The sequence below is a fragment of the Tenrec ecaudatus genome, chromosome 13, assembly GCF_050624435.1.
Source record: "Tenrec ecaudatus isolate mTenEca1 chromosome 13, mTenEca1.hap1, whole genome shotgun sequence".
NCBI classification, from domain to species: domain Eukaryota; kingdom Metazoa; phylum Chordata; class Mammalia; order Afrosoricida; family Tenrecidae; genus Tenrec; species Tenrec ecaudatus.
The window spans coordinates 36,469,596-36,491,056 of NC_134542.1; the positions used below are offsets into that span (position 1 = coordinate 36,469,596).

At 38.8% G+C, this 21,461-nt stretch overlaps 1 protein-coding gene across 1 annotated transcript in view; it reads right to left on the minus strand.

Annotated features, from left to right (window-relative positions):
- The window catches only part of BMPR2 (bone morphogenetic protein receptor type 2), a 156,029-nt gene extending 134,908 nt beyond the window's left edge, over window positions 1–21,121 (minus strand). Inside the window, exon 1 of the mRNA XM_075529307.1 lies at window positions 20,988–21,121. Coding sequence (XP_075385422.1) covers window positions 20,988–21,063 — 76 coding nt within the window. The 5' untranslated portion in view covers window positions 21,064–21,121. The remainder of the gene's footprint in view (window positions 1–20,987) is intronic.
- Window positions 21,122–21,461: the final 340 nt, after the last annotated feature.

Here is a 21,461-nt window from a genome sequence, read left to right on the forward strand (position 1 = left end):
AGAGTGCATTCTCCTAGTAATTTCTGAACTCCTGACTATCTATTAACTTCCTTCTGATCCTGCCATTTATTTTATTGTTAAGAGTTCCCTTTTGAAAGAGAATGATCTGCTTTAAGCAATAGCACCAAGGCTTTCCAACACCAAACCTACTATTTAAAAATGAATTACAAACATCCCAGAGCTTACATAATGAAGGAACTGTATGTTTCTCTGGAGTCCACACAGCAGAGAAATCAAAAGCCTATTTTATTTCAGGAACCCTGGTGGCATAGTGGATTACACATTGAGCCACCAACCACTCGAAATGAGGAAGAGAAGGCTATCTGCTCCCAGAAAATGTTAAAGTCTCGGAAATCCACATCGGCAGAACTAACCTGTCCTATAAGTTTGCTGAGTCAGGAATCAATTTGATGGCAGTAAGTTGGGGGGTGGGGGTGCTGATACTAAGTTGGGGGGTGGGGTATGCATGTCTGTGTGTGTTAAGCATTGGGTTGTTAACTAGAAAGTCAATGGTTCTACACCACCACCCCAAGCAGCTACATGGGGAAAGATGAGACAGCCTGCTTTTGTAAATATTTACAGCCTCAGAAACCCTAGAGAGCAGGTCATCTCTGTCCTATAGGGTCACTATGAGTTAGAATCCAATCGCTGGCACTAGAGCCAATAACAATAGTTACAACTAGTTAATAGAAAAAGAAAATTATATCTGTTTACTTTCCACATTCCATAATTGTTTAAGAAACTTTTTTAAAAAACAATGATCTTAAAAATGATCTTGTGTTATAATTTTAGGATTTTAAAAAATGAAAAGACTTATCAAGCCAAAGTCTAAAACCAAGTCTTAAAAATACAAAAGGGGAAAAAAAAGTGGGGGGGGAGAAGGAGTGTGGAGCGGGGAGGGAGGGAGAAAAAATACAAAGGGAAGTAAACACAGGTTTATTTGATTACTTCTTCAGTCATTACAGGTCCTGTTCCTCAAATTCCTCATGGCACTTGGGAAGATCAAATTTCTTAAAAGTTAGGCAAGGCTAGTTCTAAACAGCGAGTAAGGAAAAGTGATGTGAGTAACCTGTAGGCAGGACATAAAATTGCTCATAAAAGACCCCTTTCATACACTCTTACAGCTTTGATACAGCAACCAGCAATGTTTAACATAGTAACTCTTCATCAACTTGCATTCTGGAATGACTGTGATGAACAGAATACACACCTGTCAACCACAAATGGACATAAAGTGAATCAAGAAACAATCATTTCTGTTTTAGACTAACATAACCCTGTGGTGGCCAACTGCAGCCCCTCGAGCCATATCCGGCTCCACATACAGGTGGCTCTGAAGTAAAACTAAAAAATTTTAAAGGATATTATTTGGATAATAATTATTTCATTTGTTTGTAAAAATATATTTATGGCTCTCAAGTAATTTTTAAATTGTGCACAGGACAGGGCTGGCTCTTATGTCTCCAAGTTTGCCAACCCTTGACCTAGCCTACACTGTAGGAGCCCGGATGGCACAGCTGGGCTGCTGACCACAAGGCTAGCAGTGGGAATCACCTGCCACTCCTCAGGAGGCTTCTATTCCTGTAAAGAGTTATAGTCTGAAAAGCCAGGGGAGAGTTCTTCTCTGACTGACACAGACCCCAAGAATCAGAACTACTCCACGACAGTGAGGTTTGTGTTTTAGAGCCTATCTTGACTATCAGATGCCATGCTTCAAAATTCTGACTAGAATTTAATGTATGTCTGGTTATTGAATTTAATTTCTTACTATTAGCAGAGTTATGTAAAAGGTGGGACCTAGTAGAATAGCTACAAGACTGTTGTGTTGCTTTTAAAAGAGACAGCAGCAAAAAAAAAGTGAAATTTAAGTTCTCTAAAACATAAATTAAAAAGACAAAACAAAGATTCCTAAACAACAGCTGCATAAATTTTAAAGTTAGTGCTAAAAGCTAAACTGAATTTACAGATTAACATGCTTGATAACAATTCATCAAGCTAACACACTGGCTTGTACAAAGGGAGGAGGAGGGAGTGTAATATTCCCAGAAAGTTATCTCCCATGTAAAACAGTAAGTCAAATGAATAGTTTCACCTCTGGATATCATTTGGCTATTTTTAATCTTGACTTTCCTTTCACCACAATATAGTCCTTTGTGTAGTAACTACATATAAAAAGTTACTCTTCACAGTAGACTGGCCCCCAGGGACTCTAGTCACTAGCAACAGATGGAAACATTACAATTTATTCAACTAAGTATGACTTCATCTCTCTTCTAGTCTAACTGGTACTCTTCCAAAAGTAAAGCTTTTAATGTTCAATGAAAATTTTTATTGTCTACCAACAGTTGACAGTTTCACACAAAACCAAAACCTAGAAAACCCACTGCCATTTACAAAAAAAAATAAGAGAGTATAAGTATATTATTTCAGTTTGGGCAATCATTCCTGAATGATGAAAACAGCTATAAAAATTTTAGATGCTTAAAATATTCAAAATACTTTATACTGTGTCAGGTTAACAATGTCAATATCATATGGATGCTCAGCTCTGGCAGCTTAAGAGACGGACCTGAGCATGAATCCCAGCTCTTCCACACATTGTTTACTTAATGTAGAACGAAAAATAACAGGACTGCTCAGTCCTATTTAGAGCAGTGGTTCTCAACCTTCCTAATACCACACAGTTCCTCATGTGGTGGTGACCCCAACCATGAAGATTTTTGTTGCTACTTCACAACTGTAATTTTGCTACTGTTATGAGTCAGACAACCCTATGAAAGGCTCATTCGACCCCCAAAGGGGTTGCAACCCATGCTGATTTAGAGATAATTAGGTAACACAGTAAATGTGCTCTAGTTACAATATATCCCCAGAAGAAGTTTCAATGTTACACACATAAAAAGAATACCCATAGACAGTATGGTATCATTTTCAAATGTGTACCTACATTTGTATGAGTAATGGTTTAAAAGAAAATCTAAGTATGAATGATTCTAATATCTAGGTGAACAGGGACGGATAATTAAGTTTAAAATTTTCCTGCTTGTTTGTCTGGATTTTTCCAAAAGTAGCACTAAGTAGCACTAAGAATGGATGAATGCTCTGTCAATATCAGCACTTCTCAAATTTTAACATGGGTCGCAATCACCTGAAAAGCTTTTTAAAATACGTATTTCTGAATTCCTCCCACCACAGTTCTTTTAGTTTGTGTCTGCCACCCAACACAACAGTTTCCATGCCAGGGAGGAATGTAAACAAATATGGTACACACAGTGGAATAATATTCAGTTATAAGGAATGACATACTTGGGGAGGAGACGACCCAGTCATAGTGTGATGTAGCAACAATGAAACATACAATTTTCCTCTAGTTCCTAAATTCTTCCTCCCCACCCACTATCATGATCCCAATTCAACCCTACAAATCTGGCTAGACCAGGATGTACACTGGTACAGATAGGAATTGGAAACACAGGGAATCCAGGGAAGAGGATCCTTTGAGGACCACTGGTGAGAGTGGCGATACCAGGAGGATGGAGGGAGGGTGAGTTGGAAAGGGGGAACCAATTCCAAGCATCTACATACAATCTCCTCCCTGGGGGATGGACAACAGTAAAGTAGGTGAAGAGAGACATCAGACAGTGCAAGATATGACAAAATAATAATTTATAAATGATCAAGGGTTCATGAGGGAGGGGAGAATAGAGAGGAAAGAGGAACAATGAGGAGCTGATGCTAGGGGCTTAAGTGGAGAGCAAATGTTTTGAGAATGAAGAGGGTAACAAATGTACAAATATGCTTTACACAATTGATGTGTGTATGGATTGTGAATGTATGGATTGTGATAAAAGAGTTGTATGAGCCCGCAATAAAATGATTAAAAATAAAATAAGGAATGACGTACTAATACATTCTACATTTTTGATGAACCTCAAGAATACTGTGCGCTGATTTATAGCAAGTACAAAAGGCCAAATACCATATATACTTGAGTATACGCTGATACAAATATCAGCCGAGACACCTAATTTTACCACAAAAACTGCATTAAAAATGTGAGCCCCTAATAAAATGTAAAAAAAGAAAATGATTAGGGCAAAGAATGTACAGATGTGCTTTATACAATTGATGTATGTTTATGTATGGATTGTGATAAGAGTTGTATGAGCCCCTAATAAAATGTTTTTTTTAATGTGCTGAAAATTTTGGCGTATATACAATACTTTGATTTGTATGACTTCATATACATGAGATAGCTAGAACATGCAATTTTATGAAGTAAAAATGGCTTAAAGGTTGCTAGGGGCTGAAGGGAGGACATGAGGAGTTAGTGCTCAATGGTGAGGGAGTTTCCATTTGAGGTGATGAATAGTTTTGGAAATTGCGATGATAGTTATACAACATGGTGAATATAATTAATGCCACTGAATTTTATTGTTAATAGTTATAGTGTCTAATTTTGTTTACATAGGGTAGGTACTGGCCTTCACCAAATAAGCCAGTACTTTTCAATGAGCTTCATAAAAATCTTTAGAGTTGTCAGGGTGCAGGGTAGCAACAATGAAACATATAACTTTCCTCGAGTTCTTAAATGCTTCCTCCCCCCACTATCATAATCCCAATTCTACCTTACAAATCTGGCTAGACCAGAGGATGTACACTGGGACAGATAGGAACTGGAAACACAGGGACTCCAGGACAGATAATACCTTCAGGACCAGTGGTGAGAGCGGTGATGTCTATTGGGAGCAAAGGGGGAACTGCAGAGAAGTGGGTGGGGGGAGGGGAGATGTCAGACAGTGTAACATGACTAATAATTTATGAATTATGAAGGGTTCATGATGGAGGGGGTAAAATGAGGAGCCAATATTAAGGGCTCAAGTAAAAGGCAAATGTTTTGAGAATGATGATGGCAACAAATGTATAAATGTGCTTGACACAATGGATATATGGATGGATTATGATAAGAATTGTATGAGCCCCCAGTAAAATGATTTTTTTTTTAATCTCTAGAGTTACAGGGGATGTTTCCAAGAATAGCATCCATGACCAATATGTGTTTGGTCTATAACATTCAAACACATTACAGTGACTGTAGCCATAGTTCCATAACTCCTTAGAACTCTAATCAACACTATTTTCCTGTCTTCAGAACTTGATAGAATTGCAATTTTAGCTCCACCTCAGACCTAACTAAAAACCCATTGCCAATGAGCGGATTCGGTCACAGAGCAACCTTATAGGACAGGGGAGAGCTGCTCCACAGGATTTCCAAGTGCAGGGGCAATGAATTATTTAAGGTGACTCTTCCAACCAAAGTCTCTAACTCCCACCAAATGACCTTTTCCTGCATGACTCTAGTAAAGTGGGGGGAAGATACTGATAGGATTTACCTGTGAGAACTGTCAACAGGATTCCCTGAAATGCTATCCTGCTGTGTACAGAATGAGCCCTCTGAGAAGCAGAGGGCTCTTCATTAACAGGAAGAGCCAGGAGTGAAGTACCGTATGTACTCGAATATAAGCCGACCCGAGTATAAGCCAAGGTATCTAATTATTACCTGGAAACCAGAAAAACTGATTGACTCGAGTAGAAGCCTAGGGTGGGCAATGCAGGATGTGAATTAACACAGAGACCAGAGGGGAGAGACGGGGCGCAGCCACATCCTTACCAGTTCAGCTGCCAGCGTAAGTGAATCACTACAGGTGCTTCTGCGAATTAGAGCCATCCATGTCATAGGACGGCTCTGATTGGTTAGATGTGAGTAAACAAACATTCAAAGCCCTGCAGTGTCAGCGGGGTTGTGAATGAACAGCGGAGGAATGGCAATCACCTGTGAGATGTTATACCTGGCTGGGGTGCCACTGACCCGTGTATAAGCCGAACCCCAGTTTTCCAGCACATTTTTTGTGCTGAAAAACTCGGCTGATACACGAGTATATACGGTATATCCCCTGAATCCAAGATTCCTACACAGTGAACCCTCCTGGATTCAGAGGAGCAACAGCAGAGCCAGGAGTGAGAGTTCTGTTTGCCATGGCTATGGCAAAGGATATTACAACGCACAGAAGTAAAATAAGATAAAATTAATTAAATCACCACGTCTGTTGGTCTTTCCAAAAATAGCTACCACATCTTGATTTAAGTGGCAACGGAGTACTTTCCCACTGTACCAGCAGGGCTCCACCTGGGCCATACAAAATCAGAAATCCACAGGATGAAGTCTAGCAGTCTGTTTGAGTGAACCCTAGAGAATCTTCTGAAATGGATTTCCAACTCATACCAATCCTATATAAGGTTTCCAAGACTGTAAATCTTCATGGGAGTACCCATGGAGCAGCTGGTGGGTTTGAACTGCCAATCCTGATGTTAATCCACCACCCAAATCACAGTGCCACCAGAGTTCCAACTATGTAATAGATATGCAATAATTTGGGTGGTCATTTTGATGTACCCTGAAAGACCACTGGATTATAATTATCACATTAATCTCTGCTAAGAAGAAATAGAGATAGTTTAAAGAGTTTATAAAAATTGGGGAAATAAAACAAGATATAATACTTCTAGAAACACATCCAGTGCTAAATAAGTGGTATGATCTTTTTTTTTTGGTATGATCTTTTCTTAATATTTTTTATATATCATTTTATTGGGGCTCATACAACTCTTATCAAATCCATAATACATCAATTGTGTAAAACACACTTATACATTAAGTGGTATGATCTTAAATACCTCTGTAATTCACTGGAGAATACAATATTAAAGGGAGAATGTTATCAAGAACGTAAAACTTTCCTGGTCATCTTTTAACTAGATATCAGGTTAGCGCAAAAGTAAAACATGTCACCCTTGAGTGCTGCCATTAAAAATTTATTAAGACAGTTGATTTAAGGACACATGAAAAGTTGGGAGACAGCAAGATTAAGTGAAACAAACAAGAACAAAAGAAGAATATTAACACATGTAAAAAATGTAACCAATGTCATGAACATACAAATTGTCAAATAAGATCATGTTTTGCTGGATATATTTTCACCAAAAATAATTTAATAAAATTTTTTGAAAGACTCTACAAATCAAGAATAATAATCTGGCTGAGGTTCCACAAAAAATCTTAAAGGTTTTACATATTTGAAAAAGTTCATTAAAGTATATCAGGCAATAAATGTAACATCTAAAAATGTATCAAAATTTATTGTGCTCTCACAAAATAATAGTAATTTATAAATGATCAAGGGTTCATGAGGGAGGGGAAAAATGAGGAGTTGATACCAAGGGCTCAAGTAGAAAGCAAATGTTTTTAGAATGATGATGGCAACAAAGGTACAAATGTGCTTGACACAATGGATAAATGTATAGATTGTGGTAAGAGTTGTATGAGCTCCCAATAAAATGATTTTTTAAAATTAATTTTGCTCTCATGTACTCACTGTAACATTTTTTATATGATGACATAGAACTTTGGCCAATAATGTAAGTGCAAATAGGGTTACTGTAATTTTAATTTATTATATTTTAACATATAACCACACACTGAGAAAAAATATATACTCCTCACTTTCATATTCTCTATGGATAATTCTCTTATCTGCCAAATATTCACCATCTCAAACTTACAAAAAATTATAGTGTGTAAAGGTAAAAACCTAAATAGTAAGTCATGACTAAATAAATGGTTATTAAGGCAAAGTGCTGAATATGTGAAAACAAAGTATAGAAAAATAATCAGCAGAAAACCAAGAGTGGATTTCCACAATTCCTTAATTTAATGTGTCAAAACCTAGTCATTATTGACATGTAAATGAGATTTATAACAATATCATTTGCTACAAAATTTAAAGTCATCCACAAGACCCCAGTGACTCTGACAATCACCTCTGTGGTGACTCTGTAGATGATCTTCCAACACTTTTACATACATTTCACCATATGAGAAAACCTGATTCATTTTTCTACTTTTACTTTATCACATTTGCTACTATTATAAACATACCTTATTGTATATACAAAACAATGCTAAATTATCACATTCCTCTGGCTTTCAAGAAATGGATTATTATGCTACACTGACAGAGTGAATAATCCCTATGTTTCTTCATGTAATGAAATACCTCTGGGGTCACTGATTCAAAGAACAGTATTTTTCCTAAGTATATTTATAGTATCTATTACTTAAAGAAAACAAACAATGAAATCTCCAATTATAAATATGAAAGCATAGAAGAAAGTTACATCAAAACCAAAAATTAAACAAATTTTTTAAATGAACTTGTAAGAGTTCAGGTGGGTGTAAGGAAAAAAGAAATAAGGATAGATAAATTTTAAAGAAGAGTACATTTCTCTTCAATTTTAGTAATTGCTGTCTCCAACAGTGTTTGTTATGACAAGGATCAATCATAGATTTCTTAGATGTTATAATGCAATTTTAATTAAAGGAGAAAAAAAATCTAAATTACCTGATCTTGCCTACTAGTACAATTGTGAAACAGGAAATTAAAACAAACTCATGATTTACTAGAGATTATTCTAGACCAAAGCCTAGCTAAATCATATCTATAGGGCACAATCAAAATTCCAAAAATATTTGTAATAGTTTAGGGCTGACAAATTGACAAAAATTACTTTACTTCTTATGTGTCATAACAGGTTATTTTGTTTTATTTCACTGAAAAATAAAACACCTATTGTTATGGAAATCAATTGCTTCCTTACAAAAAGGTGTTATAAATCCTAACCTCTATGTTTGTGGTTATTTCTTTTTTATGTTACTGAGAAATGACTAGTGTGGGATTCTCTTACATCAGTATCTTATGAGATATAAGATTACACAAGTTAGCAAAAGAAGTGGAGGTAAGGGGTGAGAGATGCTAAAAGGAAGGAAGACTTCCCAGGAGGTGAAGCTCTGATGAGATAAAAATAGAAAGTCTTCCCCTTACTAAAGTCAGTACCCTGAACACATAAACATTGAGAAAATAAATTTGCATGTTAAACCTACTGCCTTGTATTTCTGTCACAGATAACTAAGAAAAGTAAAAACAAAAACCTTTTAGCTACTAATAAGTTTAATAACTTAAAGTATATCAATCAAAATCCTCTTTCACAATCTACCTACCACAAGTAAAATTTAGATATTGTTTCAACTTCTCAGAATAGGATGGCTTAATCAATAAACATCACTATTATCAATAACAAATTATTTTCCTTAACAATACATAAAAATAAGAATCCATCAAATATTTAAAATATACTACACTAGAGTTAAAATATCACAAGAAAGTTAAACTGTCATTACTTGGAATATGTTGCTCTATTTGGGAAAAATGTATATACAAGGAGGTATCCCCCCCAAAAAACAGAATTGTGCTGGGCAGAGAGGAGGTTTCATAGAACGCATTTTTCCCCACTAGGCGAGCATGGAGCAACTTGCTCTGAGTTGAACACAGCTTACTTACAAAGACAAAGCTATGGGAAAAACTTAAGCGTATGAGTGGCTTTTCTCAATTCAAAAAAGATGAAATGTTGACTGATGACAAACCTCACTCTGGATGTCCATCAACTTCCTGAATGGACAAAAATGTCGACTTGTAGTGCATTTGGAGCTCATTCCACCAGGTCAGATTGTTACTCAAGCTTTCTATTTAGAAGTTCTGAAAAGATTGCGTAACAGCGTGCAACAAAAAAGGCCTGATTTGTGAGACAGGACTGGTTTTGCCACCATGACAATGAACCTGCTCACACAGCCACCTCAATGCACTAGCTTTTGGCAAAAAACAGGCCTCGCTTGCCCCAAATACCTTACTCACCTGACCTTGCTCCATGCAACTTCATTTTGTTTATGCGAATGAACAGGGGCATAAAAAGACAGTAAGTTTTGATGGAGAAGAGGTGAAAGAAAATAAACAGGGAGGTGTTGTCAGCCATCCAAACAGATGAGTTTGAAAAATGTTTCCAAGAATGGAATCACAGATTTGACAAATGTATTAAGTGTAATGGAAAGTACTTTGAAGGTGCTAAGGTTTGTAAAAAAAAAAAAAAAATTTAAATACATAGCTCTGGAAAATTCCAGTTTTGGGGAGTACCCTATACCAAATGGTCAACAATTTCTAAAGAGCAAAAATAAGAGGATAACGGGGCAAGGAGAGTGGAGTACTGGAAAAGGAACACTGAACACAAAGACTGACACATTGTGATAAAAGTCTCCAAAATGGATGTTTTTCCCTTAACCGTTTTCTCATGTCAATTATATTTAAGTGAAACCTAATTTCTGTGCCAACTCTCAATGAAACCCCAGTAAAATATACTTTTAAAATCACAATAGTTCCCCCCAAAAAAAAATTTACTTCAGAGGACAGCACTGAAGCTACAGCTCAGGGAGAGGGACAGACCACACGGGAGCAAATGAAGGGGGAGGAAGAAAGAGTGGAGAACATCCTGGCCCACCAAGCCTTGAGGATGATATCCCTGCTCAGAGCAGCCAATGCACAAAGAGGACCATATAGCTGGCCCCACTACAAGACACAACATTCCTCACTGACCTATATATAGCCCTACAGGTGACACCACTAGAGACACAGTGTGGGAATTGTGCCCCATATGACCCCACCACACCAAGGGAAAACACCAAGGGTGGGTGCAACAGAACAGCAAGGGGTCCCCAGGGAATACTAAAAGTAGACTTTGGGGCCAGGGCATGGTACCCCATCAGACTTGACTGGAAGACACTCCTAAAGGTCAACAAACAGACCTTGAACTATTTACAGGCTTTTTTTTTTTTTTTTTTGGTCACTGGTTGTTGTTGTTGTTGCTTTGTTTTCTTTTGTTGCTTTGTTTTGCTCTGTCTTGTTTTTGTGCATATTATTATCTCTGCAGGTCTATCTAGATAAGATAGGTGAGATATACAATCTGGAGGAGAAAACAACAGGATTGAAGATTCTGGGGAGACATGGGAGAAGGGATGGTGTGGGAAAGGAAGTGGTGTTAACAAACCCAGGGACAAGGTAACAAGTGATCCAAAATCAGTGGCGAGGAGGATGGACCAGGCCTGGAAGGGCTTGATCAAGGGCAATGTAACAAAGAAATTACTGAAACCCAAATTAAAGCTGAGCATGATAGTGGGACAAGAGCAAAGTAAAAGGAAATAGAGGAAAGAACTAGGAGGCAAAGAATATTTATAGAGGTGTAAATACAGGCATGTACATATGTAAATAAATTTATATGTGATGATGGGGAAATATATTTATAGGTTTAGTATTAAGGTAGCAGATGGACATTAAGCCTCTACTCAAGTACTCCCTCAATGCAAGAATACTTTGTTCTATTAAACTGGTATTCCATGATGCTCAATTTTCCTACACAGTCGCTGAAGACAAAGCAGGTTCATAAGCAAAGGTGGTGAAGAAAGTGCCCTACTAACAAAAGATATAGCTTCTAGGGTCTTAAAGGGTCTAGGGTCTTAAAGGCTTGAAGATAAACAAGCCACCATCTAGTTCAGAAGCAACAAATCCCACGGAAGCACAGCAGCCGGAGTGATCATGAGGTGTTAAAAGGATCAGGTATCAGGCAGCAAAGAACAAAAAATCATATTATTGTGAATGAGGTGGGAGTATGGAGTGGGGACCCAAAGTCTATCTGTAGGCAACTGGACATCCCCTTACAGAAGGGTTGCAGGGAGGAGACGAGCCAGTCAGGGTGGAGTGTAGCAACAATGACACATACACTTTCCTCTAATTTTTAAATGCTTCCTCGCCCCCACTATCATGACCTCAATTGTACCTTACAAATTTGGCTAGACCAGAGGATGTACACTGGTACAAATAGAAACTGAAAACACAGATAATCCAGGACAGATGAACCCCTCAGGACCACTGGTGAGAGTGGTGATATGGGAGGGTGGAGGAAAGTGGGGTAGAAAGGGGAACCCGATTACAAAGATCTACATATAACCTCCTCCCTAGGGGAGGGACAACAGAAAAGTGGGTGAAGGGAGAGATCGGACCGTGTAAGACATAACAAAATAATAACATAAATTATTAAGGGTTCATGAGAGAGGGGAGTCGGGAAGAAGGGTAAAAACGAGGAGCTGATACCAAGGGCTCAAATAGAAAGTAAATGTTTTGAGAATGATGATGGCAACAAGTGTGCTTGACACAATGGATGAATGTATGGATCGTCAGGAGTTGTACCAACCCCCAATAAAATGATTTTTTTTTTTAATCACAATAGTCGACCTTACTGATTTAGGACTTAGGATGACTGGGTCATTGACTGAGTTGAAACTGGCTTTGTATTATTTTTAAAAGGCTTCTAAACAAATTAGTAAAAAAAAAACAAGATTGTTGAATTTAATGTTCTTAACCTATTAAAAGTCTAATTATACCTATATTTAACTGCAGATTATTTGTATGTCTTCATTGTTGTTGATATTGCTGTCAATGAGTCAACTCCAATTCATAGCACCTCTAGGGACAAAAGAACAAAGTACTGCCCGGTCTTGCCCATGTTAACAACCATTGCTGCTTGAGCCCACTGTTGCAGCCATTGTGTCAATTCTTGTTGAGAACCTTCTTTTTCTTTTACATATATATTTTTTTCTTTTTAAAATCATTTTATTGGGAACTTGTACAACTCTTCTGACTGGATCCTCTCCTCCCTGCAACCCTTCTGTAAGGGGATGTCCAGTTGCATACTGATGGGCTTTGGGTTTCCACTCAGCACTCCCCCTTGTTCACATTGATTTTTTTTTTTTGTTCTTTGATGCCTGATACCTGATCCTATCCACACCTCGTGATCACATAGGCTGGTGTGCTTCTTCCATGTGGGCTTGAGGATCTTCTTTTTCAATGGCCACCTACTTTACCAAGCATGATATCCTTCCCCAGAGACTGATTCTTACAAATAGCATGTACAAAATACATGAGATTAAAGTCTTGCTATTCTCATATGTCACAACCCTGTATTTGTAACACTTTGTTGTTCTAGTTCAATACATATCATGAGATACAAATATGGATTATCTCTATGGGATCAAATTACAAGAACAACTAGAAAGGTTAGATAGGAAACTTAGGGGGCAGAGATGCAATGGGAGAGGATTAATTCGGAAAATTCAAACTTCAGGAGGAGGCTAAGAATGGTGGCACAACTTGAAGACTATAATCTATGTCACCGAACATTGAATTGTATAGCACTCATATATTGTTGAATTGGGTGTAGATTTTGTTGTACATGTTTTCATCAACTATTTTTACCTTTTTTTAATCATTTTTAGGGGCTCATACACCTCTGATCACAATCCATACACACATCAATTGTGTAAAACACATTGGTACATTCATTGCCCTCATCATTATCAAAACATTTGCTCTCCAGCACACAATGATAAAATTTTTGTTCTTTGATGCCTAATAACTGATCCCTTCGGCACCTCATGATCACACAGGCTGGTGTGCTTCTTCCATGTGGGCTTTGTTGCTTCTGAACTAGATGGCCGCTTGTTTAACTCATCATTTTTTTTAAAGGCTATGAAAGAAGATATCAAAGGGAAGCAGAGACTAGTTAGAAGACACTGGCGCTCAGTTTCTTCTGCTGTGTTGCAGAGTACCTAGGAGTGTCTCTTCTGAAAAGTAGTGAAAGGAAAGAAAGAATACAATGCTAAATGTCGGCACAGCACCCTCCCTTGCTTCAAAGAGCACGAAATCCAACTTCTGTTTTAGAAAGTAATAATGCAAATAGATATATAGGCAGGAGATGGTGGAGGTTTTTATTTTCCTGTGTATCCCCTTAAATACTTTAAAGGGACACTGGTGTATCAGTCAGTTATGTATTGAGCAGTTAGCTGAAAGGTGATTCTATTGCACCAGCCACTCAGAGAAAGATGAAGCAGTTTGTGTCCCTAAAGGTCTATAACAGGGGTCCTCAAACTTTTTAAACAGGGGGCCAGTTCACTGTCCCTCTGACCCATTGGAGGGCTGGACTATAGTTTAAAAAAAACTATGAACAAACTCCTATGCACACTGCACATATCTTATCTTGAAGTAAAAAATAAAACAGGGTAATATGGTACGTTTGAGGACGCCTGGTCTATATAACCTTGGGAACCCTACTGAAGAGTTCTATTCTACTCTCTTGTAGAGGGTCACTATGAGTCAGAATTGATTGACCACAAGGGGTTTGGTTTGGGGATAACACTTTTAAAAGAACCTGTACAATGGATGCACTAATAAATTTTTGGATTTTTAAAATGAAAATTGGATTTTTTCATTTCTCCTACTATATTTTAACTATTAAGACTGTCCTACCTTTTCTGCTGCTTCCATTCATATATATTTGTACATATACATTCAAATACAACCGAGTCTAAAGCATTCTTAATCACTATTTTATCATAGGCAATCAAATGTAACTAATAAAAATTAAGTATCAATAAGTCTGATAAGGCAATGCATTATAAACTATCCATGACATTTATGTCGGGGCTTACTTCTAACCCTACACAGATGACACATAATTACACATTTTCTTATAATCCACTAGTCTTAGTGGTCACATCCATCTCACAGACAAAACAGAAAGTTGCACTCAAAATTTCACCACAGTGATATCACCTTCACTAGTTTTGGAATAAATTCAAAGACTGGATGATAAAAAATATGGTAATATGAGAGTATCTTTGAGATATGTAAGTGATATGCATGACAGTCAAAATTTATGAATTACTGGATATCACAGCATCCCTGTTTTCTTTTTTCCACAGACATCTATCAGATCAAAATACAATTCTTCAGTGAATAAGAATGTAATAGATGCAATTTCTCCATCTGGATGGCTGCATGGAATATTAACCTGTAACTAATATCAAACCACTATCATAAAGTGGAATTTAGTTTTACACTAGTTTATCTATACTTCATCAGTAACAATTACCCATATTTATTTAAAAAAATGAGACTACATCATTAACTAACAAATAATATTTCTTCTTAGCAGATGGAGGAGAAATAATAAAATAGTCATACACACACACACACACAAAAACTAATACTGAGTGAACAAATATTTTTCATTAACAAATCATCTTGAAGATTAAGAATAGGTGTGAGATAAAATTTGTATAATTTTTTAAACAGAAAACTATTTTGGGTAATTAAAGCACAAAATACTAATATGGACTGAATAAAACATCTAGGGGAGTTTGTTTGTTTTTAATAATAATAAGCACAAATAGGAACCGAGTTTATAATAAGCACAAATAGTTTATAATAAGCACAAATAGGAACCACGTTGTAGAACCTGAGGGTAATTATAGATCTTGTACTTCTCAAACTTTTGAGAATATACAAATGTTACAAATACTTGGATTCAATGAGTCCAGGGATTTTCATTTCAAACATGCTTTGGTACAACCACATTAAGTTTACAACTAAAAAAAAACAATGCTAAGCTACACTTGTCCAAAATCACATAGAATCCAGGTTTCATTAACAATGAGGGCAAGTATCTTTCTACTATATGACTTAAACTACTTCATAATTAAAGAAAGTGGAATAAAGGAACATAAGGTATTAAAACATGTCATTTTAATTAGCAAGCAATCCTAGAATATTTCCTGACTTCTATTCTTTCTTATTGTCCTCTAAGTATACCTTGAACATATACCTGCAATATAGATTATAAAACAATTTAAGAAAAAAGTAATATAGTAATAATAAATAAAACCATTTAAGATATGAATCCTGTCTTCTAGATGCTATTACTGGCTAGGAGGACAAGACAAAAACAGAAGTGATATTCCAAGGCAAAAACATAGAAGTGATATTCCAACCAAAATTGGTGGTATTAACTGATTTACAATGACTTTATTCCATACCTTTTATAATTAAGATTTATCAATTACAGATTAAATTTATTCTTTTTCATTGTTAAAAAGTTGGTCTTTCATGAAAGAAAGGTCTTTTCAGTTATGAATTTAGTTGTCTCTACTCTTCTCTCATTTCATACACACACCACCAATATTATTACCACAACCACATACCTGGAAAACTTTGTACAGACCAAAGTTGGTGTAATTTCTATTTAAAAAACCTAAGAAACAGTGTGGCCCTCCATTCCATGATGCTAACCTTCCTGACACAACCGCTTAAGACAAAGCAGGTGAATAAGCAAATCTGGTGAAGAAAGCTGATGGTGCCCGGCTATCAAAAGATATAGCATCTGGGGTCTTAAAGGCAAACAAGCGGCCATCTAGCTCAGAAGCAACAAAGCCCACATGGAAGAAGCACACCATCCTGTGTGATCACAAAGTGCAGAAGGGATCAGTTATCAGGTATCACAAAGGACAAAAAGTCGTATCACTGTGTGCTCATCTCAATGATATGATTGGTGAAAACAAATGGGTGCATAAGCAAATGTGGCGAAGAAAGCTGATGGTGTCCAGCTAGCAAAAGAGATAGCGTCTGAGGACTTAAAGGCTTGAAGGTAAACAAGCGGTCATCTAGCTCAGAAACAACAAAGCCCACATGGAAGAAGCACATCAGCCTGTTCCCTGTGTCCAAGGGATCAAGTATCATCAGAACAAAAAAAATCTTACCATAGTGAATGAGGCGGGGAGTGCAGAGTGGAGACCCAAAGCCCATCTGTAGGCCACTGGAGATCCCCTTACAGAAGGGTCTCAGGGAGGAGATGAGCCAGTCAGGGTGCGATGTAGTAACGATGAAAAATACAACTTTCCTCTAGTTCCTAAATGCTTCCTCTCTCCCTGGCCCCCACCCCCACTATCAGGATCCCAATTCTACTTTGCAAGTCTGGCTAAACCAGAGGATGGACACTGGTACAGATAGGAATTGGAAACACAGGGAATCTAAGACAGTTGATCCCTTCAGGACCAGTACTAGGAGGGTAGAGGGAGGATAGGTTGAAAAGGGGGAACCGATTACAAGGATCTATATGTGACCACCTCCCTGGGGGATGAACAACAGAAAAGTGGGTGAAGGGAGACGTTGGACAGGGCAAGATATGACAAAATAATAATTTATAAATTATCAAGGGTTCATGAGGGAGGGGGGACCAGGGAGGGAAGGGAAAAATGAGGACCTAATGCCAGGGGCTTAAGTGGAGAGCAAATGTTTAGAGAATAATGAGGGCAATGAATGTACAAATGTGCTTTACACAATTGATGTCTATATGGATTGTGATGAGTTGTATGAGCCCCTAATAAAACAATTAAAAAAAAAGTGTGGCCCTATCAAACTAGTAATAGTAACACGCCTCTTGGAGCATCTCTTGACCCAGGCAAGTATGCAGTAAACTAAAGGTCCCAATTTTCCTTCTCCATGAAACAATATTATATATCCATATATTGCCATTGGCAGAGGGTACCTTGTATTGGTATCGGCCATATAACCTTGGCCAATGGGAAGTGAGAGAAACAGAATCTTGAAATGTGCTGATCGAGTTGAGCTTGCCTTCTTAGAAGTATGCCAGTGCCAGGAGACCAGCTTCTCAGGGTAAACACTATTCCCACCTCTAGCCTGAAGCAGCATCATGCATATTTATTGTATGCCACTATGACTTTGTGGTTGCCAAATATTAGGCAACATAAGTTGACTGAATTACCATATTCAAGGAAGCCAAACAATCAGGACTAATTATATAAAACAAGACTGGGACTCTTTTGAGTTGTACGTTTTTTGGTTAAATTACAAGTTCCAATGATCCCTTCAGTGTGTCTTCGAATCACCCAGGTGATCTTTGTTGTAGTGCCACACTTTGAGAAAATTTAAACTAAAGATTATTAAACTTCCAGTTCCTCAGCATTATTCACTAACTACTAGAGAACACCAACTAGATGCAGCTCATGGTCTATAATGTGATTCCTAAAGAGATGAACGTAATTTGAAATCTAGTCAAATGGTTTAAAATGCATTACACAAACTGGTCCTTAAATACTAGCTGCATTGTATTTTGTTAAAATTAAGAATTTACTTATAAACCAAATAAGTACATCTTAATTTTCAAACAGTTTTGTATTTTGCATCCCAACTGAATTTCAAGAGCTCAAGAGCTAGACAGATTAAGTGTAAAAGAGCAATTCAAAATAAAGGAATCACTGAGCCCCCAAAGAGATTTGATATCAGTCTTCTAATATTTTTCCCCTATCCAGCAGTACTGTTTGCACCTGTCTGGTTACATCACTGCATCTGTGTACCCCAGCTCCACATAGGCCCTCTCCAATCATCTTAAGATTCAAGAAGCTACTCTAGCTACCCCAATGTTCAGCAAAGCAGTTTACTGATATTCACTTCAAGGAAATACACAATTGGATACCAACAGAAGTGGTGTTAATTGACTTATGACTTCACCCCATATCCTTTATAATTAAAATATACCAGTTAGAGATTATTATTTAATTCATGTCTAGAGCCATATTTGCAAAACCAAGGCTGTACCAAGCTCCTTCCTGTCAAGCGTCCCTGCTCTTTTTGAAGGCCAGTCTGGTGGAGCCACTCTATCCCATGTTCGCAAAGTGAGGAGCTGTTATCATAATGTGGTAGTGAAGGGTGGAAGGCGTAAGGCTGGGCCTCACCTTATGAGGATGCCTTAGCTGGGAGGCTATAAAAATCACGCCTACTCTTTCTCCCATCACAAGGTATAGCAAAACCTGTCATTCTTGCTGCCATAGAAAATGCTGATCAGCATGGTTGACAACCCTAGCCTTTTCTTTGGGGGTGCTCCTCCATTACTACAGGGGGCATCCCCAACAGTCATTAACTATAAATAATGCTGACTACTTTGCTGGTTGCAGGCTCAACAGATCTGCAAATCCTGCAACTGAGGTTTCCAGAGTTGTCTTGGTCTTGCCCTTCCTAAGATTCAGTTGCTAGCTTTTCCTTGGATTCTGTTCATTTATTCCAATATCTTTCCAATACTTTGTACTTGGCTCCCTCCTTTTAGTTCCCTGCTTAAAACAGATTAGAGTCAGATCAGAGGATCTGATGTGTATCTTATTTCAGGAGGATTATGGCTAATAAATTGACAGTGATGATGATGGTATACAATATCCAAACTAGCAAGACTTTCCTAGCTGAACGACTGCAGTCATCTCCCCAATAACATCACAATATCCATTCTCCACAAAGTGGGCATTAAATCTAAATTTTAACCATATCAGTCACTCAGCTCAGATCATTAATTAAAAAAACCCCAAAAAAGAGGATGACGGAGGATAGAATTCTGGTTCAACAATTTACTGTGCAGTTCAGTAGCTGAAATTCTCTTTACCTCACTCTCTCTGTGAAAATGGCCATAATAAAATGACCTTCCCTGAGGAACAAATGAGAAAATGCATGGGAAGAGTTTAAAATCGTTGCTGGTGCATAGCAAGTGCTCAATAAATACTAGCTGTTGTTTTTTATAGCTCTGAAATCCAGCTTCATAAATTTGCCAGCTGATGCTATGCAAAACTAAAGAAGACTAAAGACACTTTTAAGATGTGACCCTTTTAAGGATCACATTATAAGACTATTTCATTTGCCAAATAAAAATTAAATTTACTTATCAGTGTTTATTTTCGTTTTATTAGTTCTGAGCACAAGATAAGCATGTCACTATACATGACACCCTACAGTCCAAAAGGGTAAAAAAAAAAAATCAGTACTGAAAAGTACCTATGACCTGCGATTTCAGTTCACAGAATTACTTGCTTCTGCTTAAAAGGCCTTCTTCATGTCACATCACCCACGTGGCTTAAAGGCTGGAGATATAGCTAGCAAAATAGAGCACGTAAGAGAAAATTCACCAATTTTCCTCTAAAAACTCTGATGACCAAGAATATTCAAACACCAGTTTCAAAATACATTTAATTTAAATGTCCTAATTCTTTTCTCAGGACTACAAAGATTTATTATCAAGATTATAGGGGAGGATGAAAAAAAAGATTATAGGTAGGCATTAATTTCAAGTTCCGAATCTTCCAAGCAGGCTTTTAAAATGAAAATAAGCTAGTCATCCCATGTCTAATGTAACAATGTGAGGTGTACTGAATGTGAAAAATTACAAAGTTGTTGAAGGAAGAGGGGTAACTAACTAGAAAACTATCTTGCCCTTTACTCGTTAGTAAGTGCCTGATCTCGTGGGCCATCGGAAACCACACTCAAGAATTATACATATTCTCTGTGACAAGCACTACACGAGGCTCTTTTCTTCTTGTTGTTCTTCTAAGTGGTGTCTATGAACTAAAATGAAAACACCCGGCAGAAGCAGCATCTAGCCCTTGCAGGGCTCCAACCCCCTAGAAGTCTGATGTGAGGTCAAAGTTGTCTCAATGACAGGAAAGCCAACAGATGCCAGGAACGCTTCGGTGCCCCGCGCACCGAAAACACGGCCGTGGCCACTCCGCATCCCCACGGCAGGCAGGATGAGATGGAGACACGACGGCTCCGAATCGCCCCAAAGCCCAGGGACGGGTTTACTAATGAGCCCACGGCATTCATACACGGCCACCACGGAGCCCGGGGTCCTGGCGCCCCACCGTGTATTCTACCCCTTTGGGAGCCGCTTTCAATAATGAAAGTAACATGGATTCCCCGACAGGGCTCTGACTGGGAAAAGGTTGAAATGTGCGTTCTCAGGGCCGCACCTTTCGATGTATATCCGTGCTCTGAAAAACAACGACGCCAAAACCACCACCACTGTGTTCCCCGAGAGCTCCTAATAGGCACTGTTCACTAGTGATTAAAATATTATTTTTAATCCTTGCATTACCTCACAGCTAAAAATGTCAAGATACCACACCCAGTGTCTTTTTTTTAACCCGTGGGGGAGGGGCGGGAGCCGGGGTGGGGATAGGAAAGGCAGGGAAACGGGAAAGGCCATCCCCCCGGGGCGGCGGGGACCCGGAGGCGCGCGGGTCGGGGTCGCGGTCCCCTCGCGGATAGCCCCCCCCCAGCCTGCCCCCTCCCGCCGGGCAGTGGCCGCCGCGGGCTACTCACCGGCCGCAGTGCCGAGCAGCAGGACTGCCCACAGCAGCCCGGGCGCCCGCCGAGGCCGCGGCCACGGGGCAGTCATCCCGGGGCCCGCCGAGCCGCAGGAGCGCCCCGAAAAGCAAGACGTGAAGTAAATGTGGCCGGCGGAAGGGGGCCGGCAGGCTGGTCTGCCTCGTCCTGCCCGTATTACAATGCAGTTGGGGAGGACAAATGGCCGAGGAGAGGACCTCGCTGCAGAGCTCTCATTCCGCTGCAGACCCTGCCTTCATTTGCCTCCCGGGCGGCCCGGGGGGGTCGCGCGCCTAGGGCCGGCTGCCTGGGCGCCCCAAGCTGAAGGCATGTCCGTGGGGGAAAGCAGGGAGCCACCTACAAATCGCCGTGGCTACTCCCCTCGTAGTTTCACAATATCAAAAAAACAGCCCGGTCTGGGAGAAAACATATCCAGGGTGCACAGCGCTGGGTGGGCGTTGGGCGCCGCGG